General features: G+C 34.1%; 2 protein-coding genes across 2 annotated transcripts; one reads left to right on the forward strand and one right to left on the reverse strand.

The window, feature by feature from the left end:
• Positions 1 to 8,361: 8,361 nt before the first annotated feature.
• Positions 8,362 to 13,134, reverse strand: LOC119190013 (DNA ligase 3-like). The gene is made up of 4 exons (XM_037440985.1): positions 11,003 to 13,134; positions 10,519 to 10,672; positions 9,931 to 10,194; positions 8,362 to 9,426 (listed from the first exon to the last, which is right to left on the reverse strand). The coding sequence occupies exons 1-4, from the start codon at positions 12,581 to 12,583 to the stop codon at positions 8,639 to 8,641; spliced, it is 2,787 nt and encodes a 928-aa protein (XP_037296882.1). The 5' UTR covers positions 12,584 to 13,134; the 3' UTR covers positions 8,362 to 8,638.
• A 147-nt stretch (positions 13,135 to 13,281) lies between these two features.
• LOC119190014 (suppressor of lurcher protein 1-like) lies at positions 13,282 to 16,312 on the forward strand. The gene is made up of 5 exons (XM_037440987.1): positions 13,282 to 13,505; positions 13,812 to 14,002; positions 14,122 to 14,329; positions 15,062 to 15,309; positions 16,037 to 16,312. Exons 1-5 carry the CDS (start codon positions 13,297 to 13,299, stop codon positions 16,099 to 16,101), a joined length of 921 nt encoding a protein of 306 aa, XP_037296884.1. The 5' UTR covers positions 13,282 to 13,296; the 3' UTR covers positions 16,102 to 16,312.
• Positions 16,313 to 16,634: the final 322 nt, after the last annotated feature.

The raw sequence follows: 16,634 nt of genomic DNA on the forward strand, positions 1-16,634 counted from the left end.
TTAATTATTTATACCCACGTGGAGCTTTTCGCGCTCAAATGAACTGAGCCGGCGGCATTTGCATATTCAGAAAATTATCATTCGAGTACGCGAAATGATACGCATATCGTGATGTTTGTGAATTTGCTAATATTACTTGTGTATGCATTAGTTACTTAAGATGTAAGGATGTCCTTTAAGCAGGGGCGTAGCTACCGCCGTACCAGCCGTGTCAGTGATTCGGGGTCCCTGAGCTTTGGGGCCCCTCTTGGCCTATAGCTACATTAAACTAACCGGGCGCCCAAAAGTTCGCACTGCCCTAAAGAGCCCTCAACAAATATATATAGGGCAAGCTTCGCTACTGCCCTTGAGTATCCTTTTTCCACTCATTATTTCCTATTGTTAGGTTTTATAGGAAGAAAAACGAAGCAAGATTTGTTTTTAAATAAATATTTACATAGTTGAGAGATGTGTACAAAAATAAGGTGACAAACGAGTAATTCAATATTAGTCTGTCCCACATTCCACACATTGTATATTCTTTTTCTAAGTTAAGAGGTTCTGACCTGTATGTTGCCTTTGGGTAAAAAAGTTGAGTTTATTGAATTTCAAAATCTGTTCAGTGATTTTTTCGGATCCAAATTTAAACAGATCCATACAGTTTTTTGATAAGTGCAAACATTTTTGCGTAGCCTATGCCTACACAATTTTGTAAATTCAAGTTAGTTTATGTTTCTCACAGCTTTATTAATGTCTTTGGTATTTTAAATCAGGCCAATAGTTTGTGTAGCAGTGCGTTCATTAATTTATTGTAACTGAAGCGTGAAGAAGCAATTAAGCAAACATAATTATGGCAACCCTCCACGAGCACAGACAAACCTCGGCTGTAAACAAATTATTAATAATTCTACGTTACAACAGATTATTATAATAAATACTTTTACAATATAAATAAACAGGTTTTGGTATTATAATACGCTGTAAGATGGTTTACAGAAGCTAAGATATGCACAAGTTAATAAATATTTACATTCAGAAAGCAAATAGTACGGTTCGAGCTCTAAAGTCAATAAACATGTTACGCCCTGCCGCATTGAGAAAATATCGCGAGGAAATTCTAAAATCTTTCTCGATTTCAACTACAGAGTTTCATACGACGTTTGTGTAATACCTGAAATAAATCCATTAGACAGTAACTTGAACGGACAGTTTTTATAAGAAAATCTTATAATTTATATCTGTCTTGTAAAATGGACGCCAAGGTAGATAGCGAAGTTTCGAACAGAAGTTCCCCAGCTTATTTCTTCAAACTAATTAAACTCGGCCGCTACCGGCGCGGTATTGCTTTCCACTATATTTAGTTGGATGCATGCAAAGGATTGCGGTTTCAGTACCGCTATATGAATACTAGTGGTGTAACATATTAGTGAGCTCGTAGTCCGACAATGTCCTACACTCGGTTAACCGACTGCGTACACTATTTTGTATTCTGTTTAAAGCACTTTACACGAAATTGCAGCCATCGGGCAACATTTTACAAGTATTTATGCTCTTTGTCGCGAGACGCGGGTGCGTGTGATTTGACGTTATTTTGATATTGTATTCAATGAATGAATGGATTAACAATCGCTGAGCACTAATTATGCGATACGGTCATTTGCACAATTAAAACATGATTTAACGACTTTCTACCCTTTTAATTATGTATAAATATTAATTTATATAAAATGTTTGAAATGGCTTAAGACAGTGTTACCGGCAACTTAAAAATAATTTTCCTTCCTTATTTTTATGGATGATTTTTACAAACGTAAATAATTTATTGAGCGAAGCATTTTATAACAGTATTTAAGGAATAGATTTCAGTTCTTTAACCTCACTTCTATGGTCCAATGGTAGTGATAAGATGTGAACTGGTAGAACTTAGGTTAAATGTTCCGTTCCGAAAGAACTGGAGATTTTCAACAATAACTTTTCCCTTGTGAACACTTCGGTGATAATTGGTGTTAGTAAACCTACCAAAGGCAAAAATTCTATCAATGTTTTCTGTATAAAATCACGTAAAAGCATAGATAGGTATTCACTTTACAAAGTATGCCTCAAACTCACAGTGAATGAAATCTCTTTGATCAATTTTGTTATTTTTACCTCAGAACAATGACAAGCATAGAAGTAACACTATGACATTTGAGTGTACTCTGTCTTAGACAGCAAGAAATTTAATTGTGTTGCGATCCCTTGACATCTTATCGATATCGATAGATGCTTTGTCTATCGGCTATGGTAAATTCACAGACCTGCTAAAATAAACACTTTTCGATCAACTACAAACCGTTGCAAATTTCTATTTTAGATAAAGGCTAAAAAAAGGATATCAAAACCCTGATTTGGTATTCAAGTACCAAAAGAAGTCTGGGTATATAAAAGCACTCGTTGAGAAGCTGTTAAATTACAATAAACTATAGAACTACCGGCTTTCTTCGAGGCTAGATTTTTGTCCAATTTTCATTTGCTAATTACAGCAGTTTCCATGCCTTCCGAAACGTCATTCACACAAAAATGGTTTAGCATTTAGATTATTAAATTAAGAAAATGTTAGAAATTTCGGAAGGAATGGAAACCGCTGTAAGTAACAAACAAGAAATCGGCCGGAATTTCGTCTAGGAGAAAGCCAGTACGCATTCTGTTCTTTTCTGACTTTCTTAGGCATTAAAAGATACCCAAGAGGTGGGATTTGACAGTAGCTACTAAAATGGGACAGTAAAATTAAAACACAGCAGTATCATTCATGTCACATAAGTATGTTTGATAGCTTATTTCCATGTTAATAAAACTTTGTCGAAATGCTTAGAGCAAACACGGTGCTGCTTTTTCCAATGCCAATTAGGACGAGCTATGGCAACGATCCATTTTTGCCTCATAGCATCATCTGTGGGGAATCTGCAAAGAACACATTGTATGAAACACACTATGAAAATCAGATAGTTTCTTCGACCCCAGCCTTCGCGCACGGTTTCCAAGTGGCTTTTACCACTACACCACCGTATATTGAAAGTAAAAGTCAATTTATGCAAAATAGTAAACTACAATATACTAACATCTATGTTATCGACAGAATATGCAGCACAACACTATTGAACACGACTACGTAAATTGGTAAAAATGAAAAATACTTAATAATGACTGGATCGAATGGCCAATAGCAGATTATAATATGACTACAGCATAATAAAGTATAATTAATAACACTTTTTGCACTTATGTACAGGGTTTAAGCAAATATATTAGGTTTTTTGTTTACTCACCGATGGAAGCTGATAATTTCAGTTTCATTTTCTTTACGAGAAGAATGAGTTTTACACCCCACAATAACGCAGGCCATTGCTTGTTCCTAGGGCTATATTTTACTTAAACAGCACTGTGTATTTCTTAAAATTAACAACAAAAATATTACAAAACATGTAGCCACTTTTGAAAAGCACGCGCTGAAGTATAACGTAACTGAATTGTTTGGGCGCGTTTGTGACATTGTTTTGAGATTGGCAAGTTGGAACATTTGACATTTTATTTGCTTTTTAATTCGGCATCATAAAGATGACCAAAGGTAACCATTTGGTTATTTTAAAGGGTACGCAAGCCGACCTTAGTAACATAATATTTGTCTCGTTCTTTTCAACGGTTTTGGCCTATTTGAAAAAATAGGATAAGTATATGAGGGTAATTTAGATTCCTTCTATGCTTGTTCTTGTTCTGAGATTTTTACTACACGGTACATCTCAGAGGTACATAACAAGAATGAATAAAAAAATATCATTTTTTTAACAGAGAAAAAATATATATAGATCAGATACCTATTAAGTAAATAATTTTATGTTTGTCTTCATAGATTCACTTTACATATGGGAAAATTATTTCCTCACATTACCTACTTACTATTGCTTTTTCGAAATGATCAAATAACTCTGCATATTCCTTACTTTATGTCCTAAGCCCATGTTATTAACTCCTTCGTCTAAACACACACAGGGTAGCAGCTGCAAGCTGTAACCGCTGTTACGATGACGTCATAATGCTCAACGTTCAAGTGACATTAATAAACACTGCGTTTTGAGATACTCGTTACTTCCACACACAGTGGTAGGATACACGAATTCCACGCAATATGGTAAATTTACCTTCATTTTATGTTACATGTGTTAAAGTAGAGATTTCATAGGATTATGTACACTGTGGATTATTTGAAATGCGTCTTAAATTCATGGAGGGACAGTAATATAAAATAACAATTGTCTTCTTGAACCATTGAATATATCGATGGCAAAGATTACATAATTTTTTAATATGAACTATGACAATTATAATTGACTAGCCTTTGGCTGCAGCGGCTAAATATTTTCGTGGAATAAATACTAGCCTATATCACTCAGGAGTAATACCTATAGCTATTAAAAAAAATAGGTAAAATCGGTTTAATAGTTCCTATTAGCTCCTTTAAACAAACAAATAAACAAACACTACAGTTTGATATATTAGTATAGATTATAACTAACTATATTAAAATTATGCAAAATAGTATGTTACCATAAATTCGCGATTTAAAACTCTTACTCTTATAACAGTATAATAAAGTATATTTTTACTTTTAAATTTTTAACCCAATTGAAATAAGTGAACTGGCCAGCTTTGGAATAAATTGTCTGCGGGAAAAACTCGCATTTTAGTCGAAAGTCGTTTGTTTCACCGCCGTGGACCTCGATACAGCTGCAATTACGAGATTCGCAATGTGCTTACGGCCGAGCGGAGGTACTATCTACGGCAAATCGATATTTGATCACATATTTTTTGTTCAGTTCATATTCGAAGCGTGTTGATGACGTAAATTGAATTTCATTTAGTATGGCAATGTTTCCTGTTAATTGAAATTCATTATGGGTTTGGACATTTTAATTTATTGGTTTTTACGGAGCAGTTTTAGCGTGGAGTTTTACAAGTGTCGCGGAGAAGATTTGCGATTCTTGGTCATACTCGTCAGCTCTCACAGCTCACTCATATAAGAAGTCTAATAAGATAACGCAATACAATAACAATATAACAAACATGTTTACATCAATAGACTATGTCAATAGACCGTTTTAAATAAACATCAGATTCGGTCGGCCCCGAAACAATACTTCTGGGATTCATGAAACATGCAACGTGCAATATGCACGGTGTTTACACAAAGCCAATGTCAACACGTACGGATTTAATTTCTTTTTAATTCGTAAATGCACTAACATTAACTGAATACATCACATGCAACAATTATCAACATTAGATAGGTACCTACGAGTTTAATATCTTTAATTCGTAAATCGACACAGAAATTCTTTGAATACAGGCCGCTTTTAGGTTAGTCTGTAATTCTGTAGGTTTAAGTTCAGCAGTTAACTTCCCAAGCCTGGTGATGATTCCTAAATGCTCCAACATAAACTATAACATGAAGATGTATTAAAATCTTTTTAATTTATAAATGCACCAACATAACTATATCCAACACAAGAGTATCTTCGTCCATTTTCACGTTTCGATGTCATTCGCACAATATCCAGATAGCGGAGCACAATGGAGCCCTCCTTCACGCTGACACATTCTTAGATATTTGTGAAACTCGAGACCTGTCTATTCATAAAAGCATTTAATAAACGTATCGTAAAGGATGTGTCTAAATGTTTGTGTACGCTATCTTAGAGACCTCGGCACAAAATTGTTTATCTTCGCGGTTGTGGCATTTAAAGGCAGAAATATATTTTCTCCTTTAAAAAATTTGACATATAGTATTAAATTTATTAATATTAAATAATCTTTCATTAATAAGCATTAAATTATATCTAATGAAACGAAATTTTAAAACACATTTAGAATAATATACCTACTTATTTATATGATTAAATATTTGGTCTACAAACTACAGTCAAATATTTGTTCTACAAACTACAGAAACCACAACAATTTGCAACAGATACTTAATCAATGGAACCATTTAACGGAAGGAATGCTTTCACAAAAGATGCTCCGAGAACATTGCTGAGATTTCCTCGCAATTTATTTCAAATGATAGTTTCATGTAATACCGTTCGGTACAACACTTTTATAAAACTACCTAAGCACAATGGACAGGAAAACGCTTCTGTGAAATGGTCTGACTAGCACGCTCTTCCAATCGATATAGGTAATATTTAAGCGAACACCTCTTGATAAATATCTACGTACAATGTACCTACACAATAATATTTCAATCCAGATATTTTATTTTACGATAGGTATTAATCACGAAGGCGAAAGGAGTACCAATTAATATCTACGAAAAAAATAAAGATGTGTACGTGTTTTTTTTTTTTGGAGAGTTGCCGTGGTTTTTCAATGGGGGTACCCTGCTAATGAGGTACAAACGATCCCCGGCTTAGCAACCACGGTAGTCCCTAGGAAGATTTAGTGGGCCCTACCGTTATCACCGAGGGTGCCAGTGGACGGTACGCTGGCGACCCACAGCTGTCTGGTCACAGGGCCAGGGTGAAAGGAGGGATGGCATAGAGAAAAGGAAGAGAAGAGGAAGGAGAAGGAGCCCTCTCAGGATAGTTGGAAGGGAGAGGGAGAGTAAATGTTCGCGAACCATTATAGACCTCAATGCGTATTTAGCAACCATGAGGTATACACACTGAACTGTATGCCTAGAGTCGCGGCAAATGTGTTCCCATGCTTGGGCGTGCATTTTGTGTGGAGACCAAGTGCCCAAGAATTGCTTCGGGGGGGAAGATGTGTACGTGTTAGTTCTCTCATTTGTTCCGCATTGCCTATATCTACTGCTAAGCAACATTTTACAACCGTTAGCATGATTCGGTTTAAAGGACATTAGAGCTAGATCAATTAGAAAATACTAGACATAGGTAACGGGGAAAGTCTAGTTGGTTATGGAACAGACTGCCGCAACGAATGTCCGTAGGTTCAAAAACCAAGTTTTTAAATATAATGACTGAGGGTTCCAACGCCATCTATGATGACCCAATAGTACTAGTTATTTTTAAACCGCTGGTTTGGACTTACCTACTCCCCTTGTACAAAACCGAACTGTTAGTTGTTAACAAAAATATTATAATATTAATTTATAATTTAATTCGAATAATAGTAATATTATAAGTATGTTGAAATAATCGCGTATCACTACATTGTATAAAACAAAGTCGCTTTCTCTGTCCCTATGTGTGCTTAAATCTTTAAAACTACGCAACGGATTTTGATGCGGTTTTTTTTTAATAGATAGAGTGATTCAAGAGGAAGGTTTATATGTATAATAATAACATCCATTTAATAGTCAGCATTGCACCCGTGCGAAGCCGGGGCGGGTCGCTAGTTTGTCTATAAAGGTTAAAATTATACTTATTCATGGGGATTGAATTATAACACACTACAAGTGTATAAAAGTTGCTTTATTAAGTCGTGTTTATCACAGTGTTTATAACATATGTATTAATAGTAAATACTTTCCTGTTATGACTCAGGCATGCACATAAAATGCAATTAATGTTTGTTGTCTTACCTGCTAACTGAGTCAGCGTCATGTACCTATCGTTAATTCGCGTTAACAAAATAGTGAGTAATCGTCATTCGTCAGGCGACACTCAGTCCAATTAATAGTTTTAATCCTCCCGAGGCAATTCTTGTGCGCTCAGGCTCCACACCAAGTGCAGGCCCATTCACAGGGGGATATTTGTCGCGGCCCTAGGCCCATATTTAGGTGTGTATACCTCACGGTTGCTATATACACATTGAGGCCTATGAGGGCTCGCAAACATTTCGTGGCTTTCTCCCTTCCTCCAATCTAAGGTTCCTTCTCCTCCCCCCACTTCCTTTCCCAGATATCCCCTCCCAACTTTCCTTCCAGGGCCCTGCAGTCGTTAAGCCCGGGAATTCCAGTATTCCAGAGTAGAGGTTGCTTAAAATTATATTCAACCTAACGGTCACAAGTTGAGAACACATGTATGTAGTCTTATTTTTGGGGGCTGGTTGCTGATAGACAACGATGATTCACTAATTTCTAACACGAATGTACTATATTTCTACAGTAGTTTTTACTTAAGGCGATACCTCAAGGTCCATTTTCATACATTTTGTTTCGGCTTTAATCTGGTAACTAAACGGATATTTCGGCCTTTAAAATTTAATATGACGAAATTTTAAAGGCAGAAATATCCATGATTATTAATTATTTTTACATTTTTCTTTCAACTGCGAGAACTAATCACTAACTAGACGTGAATTTAAATTCTTTACTTGCCAATACTTGTTTAGTTACCCAGATTAAAGCCGAAACAAAATGTATGAAAATGGACCTTGAGGTATCGCCTTAAGTATACCTATTCCTGTTACAGTTTATTATAAGCAAAATTCAAATAATAATGAATTTATTATTCATTTATCCGTACCACGAAACCAGTAGGCAATAGTGCAATAACGAACATCAATTTTTTTTTAATAATAGCATTTTATCAAAACATTAGCGCATTACATACAAAAGTACAGTGCAATAATACATTATTTTCATAAAACAAAACAAAAACGTATAAGGCGTTGAATGTTCACTCTTCTTTTTTAAGTTGGTTAATGAAACAACTTTTATCATTCAGGGCTCAACACAAACAGCATATTTTTCAGTATCACATAATTCTACTTCATTTATACATCTTATTAACCAATATTTATTAACATGTCTCACATCTGGAGGCAATTTCTTTTTTAGCTGCTGCATGTTTTCATAACTAATAGTTTTATTTTTATGAACAACATAATCAACGTCGATGAACCTTATTGACTTTACAATGTTCCCGCCATAAGCAATCCAATGTCTCTCGAAATGTTTCCTTAAGTCTTCTTGAAAAGATATAAAATCGGGATAGAACCCCAGTCTTTTGCCTTTGAAGACATCAGGCAAAGGATTTTCTGGCAACATATCTTTCGCATCTAATTCCATATCCACACTTGCTTCAGATGTATCTGATTTGTCCAAGTTTTCCCTTTTCCTGTGTTTCTTACCAACACTTTCAGTTGAAGTATCCATTTCATCATCATCCAAGTTGCTTGCATTTGAGGAATTTGTACTATTTAAATCTCTTTTTTTAACTAGAAAACCATCTAATGTTTTATTTTTTACAGGACTTTTCTTAACTTTCGTATCTACTTTATCTGTCGTTTTTGCTTTTTTTGTTGGCGGTTCGTCGTTTTCAGCTGCCACTGCGAGTTTATTGAGAAGTGAGACATCAGTTTTCTCTTTGGATGTCTTATAAAGATGTTTGAGCTCTTCCAAATTTGTTGCAGATTCCCAATTTTTGTCTGTCCTGATGCGAGTTACTCTTGGAAACCTTACCGATATCCCATCCGCGGTGTGGAGATTAGCCTTTGTCAACTCTGTACCTGTAACAGTGTTTTATAAACTTAGTTCCTTCATTAAAACCTATAGTGTATTTATTGGCTCGTAGTGATAAAATTTCAAAAGTATTTTTTTTTAATTATACATTAATTATGTATCTTATAATGCATATTCCAGTACACCCAAAATAATATTTACAGATTTTAATAAAATTTAAATAATATACTCCTAACAAAGGCTTTTCAGTTATATGTAAAAACCATGCATCTACGCTTAGTTGTACGGTAACAGATTGTCGAGATGAATGTCCGCTGGTTAAATACTCGAGGTACGAGCCTCTGACTTTTTTTAAAGTTGTATGTGTATTTTATGTAAATTGCCGCTTGCTTTAAGGGTGAACACTGTGAGAAAACCTGAATACCTAAGATCTCCATAAAAATTGGGAAAATATGAGCTAGCTCGGTGAACTAAACACTACTAAAACTAACACTCTTTCATTATTACATATGATTATGTGCATCTACAAATATGTTAAAAATAAAACATACCTGTAATTTCCCAAACTGGTTGTTTCTTTGGATCGATAGCTACAAAGTCTGGTACCATTCCCTTATTACAGTCCAACCAAGAGGGTATTTTGTAACTATCTTGTGATATTTTCATCATCAGAGGTGAAAGTTCCTTTTGAAGCCTCTCTAGTGTACTATCATCATGGCCTGTATGAACTTTGGTTACTGTGACCCACTTATTACGTTGTTTGTCCAGACATCCCATTAGGAATACCGACATCATACCGCCCTTTTTGCCTGTGCCTGTTGAAAAAAAAATAAGATTTTTAATATAGAACAAAATGCATTGTTCCATTCAAATAAGGAAAACTAGTGCATTTACACAACACAATAAGTGCATCACATGAATGCGCTGATGTATAATATTTAAATTATATAAAACCTAAAAAGTGTCATAGCTAAATATATAACAGGTGAGCTATATCTTAGTTCATGTAAGACATCATGCCTAGTACCAAGGAATCTTAACTATACAGGGTCGTTAGGACTATTTTAACATTGTTATTAAATGATATCACATGTTTATCTTCTTGAAAATAATATATAACAATAAGTTTTTGTATTTACCAAACCAAGCTCCAAGAACAACTAGATCAGCTGTATCAGCCATTGCTCCATCAAATAGATAATCTTTCTTTACCTTCAGCCAATGCCTTTTGCCTGGCTCATAGGTTGAATCTAAGTCCTTAAGTACTAGCCCCTCCAGGCCTTGTTCAAGTACCTGTAATCATAATAGAAAAAAATTGCAAAATTACAAATGATTTTACTATTTATATAATATATATCTGGATAAAATATTTAACTTATTCAATTGATGATATAAATAAAAATGCCTAGATAGATTTGAGTTCCTTGAAATATGATAAGATATTAATATAAAGCAGAAAAACCTTAAGTATTTATTTAAAAGTACAGATAGTACAACAATAATTACTATGATGCTTACACCATTATATTCAGGATATACTAGTCACCATCAAGACAATTTAAGTTACCTCTGAGTCAAACTACAAATACAACAGTCAATCTTTAAAAACAAATATATATTTACCGTAGCAATCATTTTGGCCAAATCCGATGGTTTCCTGATCAATTGCTGTTCAGAGAACATGACATGGTTTTTAACTTCAACCATATTCTCTTGCAGTATTTGCCTTCGCTTTTTTATTGGTATGTCAAGCAATACCTCACCATTATAGTACAAGCAGTCAAACACAAACAGACAGACAGACGCATCTTTAAATTCTGATTGCTTGTGAATACCCAATGAACCAAACGGTAATGGTTTCCCAGTATTAACATCAACCATCAATACCTCTGCATCCAAAATCAAATCATTTCCTTGTGGAAATGCTTTGGGTAAAAATTCCTTAAAATGATTCACTTTATGAGCCATCACTGGTTTTAAAGCCCTTGAGTAATATTTAAATTCATTTCCTTTTTTGTGTACTTGTACTCTTTCTCCATCATACTTGATTTCGGAGAACATGCCGTTTGGACATTTCTTCATTGCCATTTCTACAGACTTGCATGCTTCAGCCAACATGGGTAATACGGGAGTCATAAGGGCTATTCTTGCCTCTACGCTCTTCTGAACTACATCTTTATGTTTAACTCCTTTTCCATGTGGCAATACTCGGTCTAAGACCATGTTTAAATCCCTTGAGGCTTGAAAGGCTGCATACGCATCAGGATGTACTCCTTCCAATATATGTTTTGGGCCAGCATTAATTCTCAAATCTCCTTTAATAAGTCTTATGAGCATTTTCAAGTCTTCTAATGTGCATTTCTTTACAATTTTCTTGAAATGATAAATCTGTTCATCTTCTTTTGTGAACTTTGAAAGTTCTTGTAGGAATTCATCTACGTCTTGTAATGTCAAAGTAGATTTGTCTGCGGGGCTAACATTTTTGGATTTCTTGAAAAAATGTTGTATAGTGTCAGCAACATCTCCTTGTTCTAAATGTGTTGACATATCATCATGGTCAGTTTTAAAGATTTTAGAGAATAATTTAACAAGCTGTTTATTTTTTAAATTGTACACCCTTTTTGAGACTTGAGGTAACAGTAGCTTACACCATAAAGACAAGGTGCCTTTGAAAGTCTTACTGTCTGTTCCCTCGCGGAAGAATCTATTAACTGTTGCCGTTTTTTCAGTATATGCATCAACTTTCGCAATCTTTCTGCATAAATTACAAAATGTTAAAAACTTATCATCTTCCGTCTCCACCTGTTTTTCAAAATCTGACTTCTCAGCTTTAATCGAAATGTTACCAACAGATTCATTTTTTATTACCTTTGCTGTGTACTTACCATTATTTTTCTCGGCGTACAATATTTCCATATCATTTAGTTTCTTCAATATCAACTCTTGGTCCTCCTTGCTTAAAGCCCCCCAGTTGCCGATGTCATCTATAGAATCCACTCGCTTTGTGGCGGGTCTTTGCTTCAATAACACATTTATGAAGCAATCAACATGGTGCCAGGACTTCATTTGCTGGCCCTCGCCATATGGACTGGCTACTAGCTTTGCTATGCGCAACTCACCACTAGCACAGCTAGTTTTGCATCCTTTACAGTTAGCGCGACCTCCTTTAGCCCGATCGACGAAAAACGGCACAGTTTCCGACATGATTTTGAATGCACAATTTTCTTATTCATAAACAAACAGCGATTGCTCAAGTGTCAATCATGTTATATTAATTTCGTGAATGTGTACAGAGCATTAATTACTGCGATAACTCGCTGATAAATAAATATATTTATTACTTCATAGTGTAAAAAATAGAACTAAACTTGTCAATTCGCTTATTAGATTGTGGTTCCATCGTTGACTGAAAAACTTATTTCCATAACTTTTAATTCTTGACAAATTTTAGTTCACAGTCTTGTCAATTGACAATACAAATTTTAGTGGTGTACCACTAACTATTCATACTTCTTCCATTCTTCAATTCATCTCCACGATTGATTTATTCCATATTTAGGTACATTTCTTTCACTGTATTTGAATATAGTTAATTTTTAGTGGACGTATGTATATACATAGTATTTGATAATGATTTGTTATTTATGTTTTATAAAACGAAATCGGAAATATCGTTGAACTTAACGTAATACTTTGCAGTATGCAAATACTCCACGATGAAGTAACCAAATGCCTTTTCCGAAATTCGAGTTCCCCATCCCTAATCACTATTGACATTATCCTCGCGCATGCGTCGTCCAAAGTCTGCGTTCGGATACGCAACCAAATCAATAATTCGACAGAGCTGCAATATTAATTGTTAAAATTATTTTATTCAAAATTGTTAAATAATAAATATTGCTTATTCTAAATTAAACATGCAAATACTTTTTGTTCCAGCTTCATCTTGTCACCAAGAATTTAGCAGCGATAGCACAAAGCATGGCACGCTCACATCGCCTCATTACCCTTCGCCTTACCCGCCGAACACTCATTGCCACTATGAGTTTTTTGGAAGAGGCAAAGAAAGAGTTAGATTAATATTTCAAGATTTCTATTTATATAAATCTGCTGATGGTTCTATGGAGTGAGTATTATCGATTCAATCTAATATTATAATAATTTTTGTTTTAAATAATATTGTCGTATTAAGTACATTATAATATGTTTAAAATCCTGTACCTGATGGTAAAGATCTAATGGACATACTTTTTAACTTAAAAAAGGACACCATGGGTGCTATTAATTACTACTACTACTACTACATTATCACTCTACTAGTATATCAAATTACCAGTTGAATAGGCGTAAACTTAAAACATTTTATTTTATAAATAGAAAACTTGAGAATTATAGCTAATAGTATTGACTAAATTATATTTTATTATTTCAGTTGTACCAATGTGGATTCGCTACAAGCATTTGTCAATGTTGACGGTCGATTAGAAAAGGTAGAAACCTTCTGCGGAATTGATCTTCCAAAACCTATTATGTCTAACGGACCGAAACTTATGATGGAATTTCGGGGAACGCAGTCTTCGAGATACTCCAGAGGATTCAAAATCTCATATTCTTTCGTAGAAAGTTAGTATTGCCCTAAGAATAAAAAAAATATACTTACATAAATCCTAAAACATGAAAACCTAATCCTACTATGTAATGGAATTTGACATAGATTAAATAATTTAATAATTGTATTACAGATTTCGGCATTACTTCGGGGAGACAGCTTAGAGAGTTTCCTTGCGCTTTTGTATACAATAGTAGTGAGTTCCGTAATGGTACTTTCGCTTCGCCTAACTCGCCTGGTCCGTATCCTCGAGACACAGAATGTACATATTTCTTTCATGGTGGCGAGAGCGAGAAAGTTCATCTTCATTTCACGAATTTTGATGTAGAGGGAGTGTTACCGTGAGTATTGTTTAAATTTATTACAATCAAACTAATATATCAATAACTGATGACCGTAATATAGAATATCTTGTATTTAATAAGGAAGAATTTATGCTTTTAGTTTTAGTAAAATAAAAAGTAAAAAGACACTGTCGAAAAATAATAAATAATTAATTTGAGAACAAAGTACATAGTATGTACTTAGTGGAACTTTCTAATCGGTTTAACATAAAATACAATTAGTCGTATGTAGGTACACTTACACGTACTTAAACGTATAGTTTAAAAATATAGGTAAAATTATGCTCATATTATATTAAATAGGTATCTATAATCCAATTCGTACAGACATTGTCAAAAATTTCGTATCTCCAAAGTAGCAAAATGCCTGTATGCAGGAGAAATTTTAAAATTTGAGTTCAAAGGGTTTGAGTTGGAATATTGCCAAGGCCTTGGAGCGGGGCGCCTCGGGGTTATAACCTTAAAACTTGTTTAAAAATCATAGCTTTAAACAGCCAAGTGAACTTATTCAATTATTAAAACTATTGCCAACATTGTTAGGTAGTACCTACGAGTAAATTTTCATTACGCCCAGAAATTACATTGAAATATGTTCTTTAAATTAAAAAAGAAAAAACCTGTACATTTCTACTTTGCGGCTAAAATAAATAAAGCAGCCATAGTTTCTTTTTATACAATTTAAAAGAAAGTAACTCAGAAAAATTTATGTCGTATGTAACCTTTTTGCAGATGTGAAGCTGTCTCAGCCAGTGATTACGTGGAATTTTCAAACTATATGACTGAGGATAATAGATATGGTAGATATTGCGGCCAGATGAAGGAATTCCACGTTGAATCAGAGAGGAACTTCTTCAAAGTAACGTTCCGTTCGAACGATAGACTTGACGGAACAGGGTTCAAAGCTATTTATCAGTTTTTAGAAATAACTGATGAGTATCGAGCCCCACCGGTGCGGGACAAAGCTTCGAATTCTATGTGTACGTAGTATAATTATTTTATTGCTTTATTTTATAAAACCTAATGTTTGTTAATTTTATTTATAACAATCACTTGTTCATATAGTTGCCTTAGATAATAGGGGACCGGACTCATTTTTGTTCTTTATTATTATCAAATATTTACGTTATATAAATTAGAACACAGAAAGAATTATTTAAATCCGGTAAAAAATCAACAAGTTATAAGTCTTTTAATTTCGGTAGAAGGGGTAAGTAACAAGAAACAGAAAAGAGGCGCAATACCCACGTGTGACGTCATCGGGTATTACGATGCGTGCGAAAGAAAGAGATGAAGCGATATCCCCACTTCGCGCCCACTTCGGCACATAGTATTATTTGAAATATGAATTACTGGCTCATTTTTTAACCAATTTTAATGCAGTTTTCGCGGGAGGGTTTCTTTTTCGTATTATTAACCACTACATATAGAATAATGTACAAGATCAAACACAGGCCGGTCCCCTATTCAAATAATTGAAAGTGTAATAAATTGTTTTATTTCTATGAAATTATAAAAAAGACTGCAGATATTTCCTACCTAAATAATATTTAAGAAAAAACGATGTCTATTATCAATCCAAGCTTATCACACTAAAACCTGTCACCCGACCTTTAAATATTATTGAAGGAAAAATTATATCTTATTTTCTGCTGTTTTGCTTGCGTTAGTCAGCAGATTATTAATTGTGTCCTTCTCAATTTTCAGATATAATGAAAAACGTTCTTATGCTGCTCATCCTCGCTGTATCATCATCTATATCATTAAAATAAAGTGATATTAGTTTTAAAACCTAGTCTCTAATCCTGTACATTTTGTAATATAATATGTGCCATACACCTGTAATTACGTAGTTTATTGTGCAATATTTTCTATAAAAGCGTTTTCAGTTATATTCTATTAAAAACTAAAGCAATACGAAGCGAGACACAATAAAGATTTATTAATAAAGGCACGTACTATTGAAATAAATTATAAAAATATTGGAGTTGTTTCATTTAGTATTCGAAAGAAGACAAATGCGTTCCTTTAACGATTTTAAATATGGTTTAGGTAAATCAAAATTTACAATTGCAGTTGCGCATCATTTAATAAAGGAAGAAACTGCTAAAATACACGCAGGATAACGCAATTAATAAAATGAGATTGAAGGTACTATACTCTCCTTCTTTAGTAACAAATACCTAATAAAAATAAAACATAATTTACTGCTATTCAAAATATATTAAGTATGACAGATAGCAAACACTGTTGCCTAGCAATTCTCATGCTACAAGCTCAGAACAATGACAAGCATAGAAGTAAC

Source organism: Manduca sexta, chromosome 21 (genome assembly GCF_014839805.1).
Source record: "Manduca sexta isolate Smith_Timp_Sample1 chromosome 21, JHU_Msex_v1.0, whole genome shotgun sequence".
NCBI classification, from domain to species: Eukaryota; Metazoa; Arthropoda; class Insecta; order Lepidoptera; family Sphingidae; genus Manduca; species Manduca sexta.

Coding starts and splice junctions, on each gene's coding strand:
- LOC119190014 (XM_037440987.1), top strand. CDS start 13,297: ATGCAAATACTTTTTGTTCCAGCTTCATCTTGTCACCAAGAATTTAGC. Junction 14,003..14,121: donor CTCATATTCTTTCGTAGAAA/GTTAGTATTGCC, acceptor ATTGTATTACAG/ATTTCGGCATTACTTCGGGG. Junction 14,330..15,061: donor GATGTAGAGGGAGTGTTACC/GTGAGTATTGTT, acceptor ACCTTTTTGCAG/ATGTGAAGCTGTCTCAGCCA.
- LOC119190013 (XM_037440985.1), bottom strand. CDS start 12,583: ATGTCGGAAACTGTGCCGTTTTTCGTCGATCGGGCTAAAGGAGGTCGC. Junction 10,673..11,002: donor TGGCCAAAATGATTGCTACG/GTAAATATATAT, acceptor TTATGATTACAG/GTACTTGAACAAGGCCTGGA. Junction 10,195..10,518: donor TGTTCTTGGAGCTTGGTTTG/GTAAATACAAAA, acceptor TTTTTTCAACAG/GCACAGGCAAAAAGGGCGGT.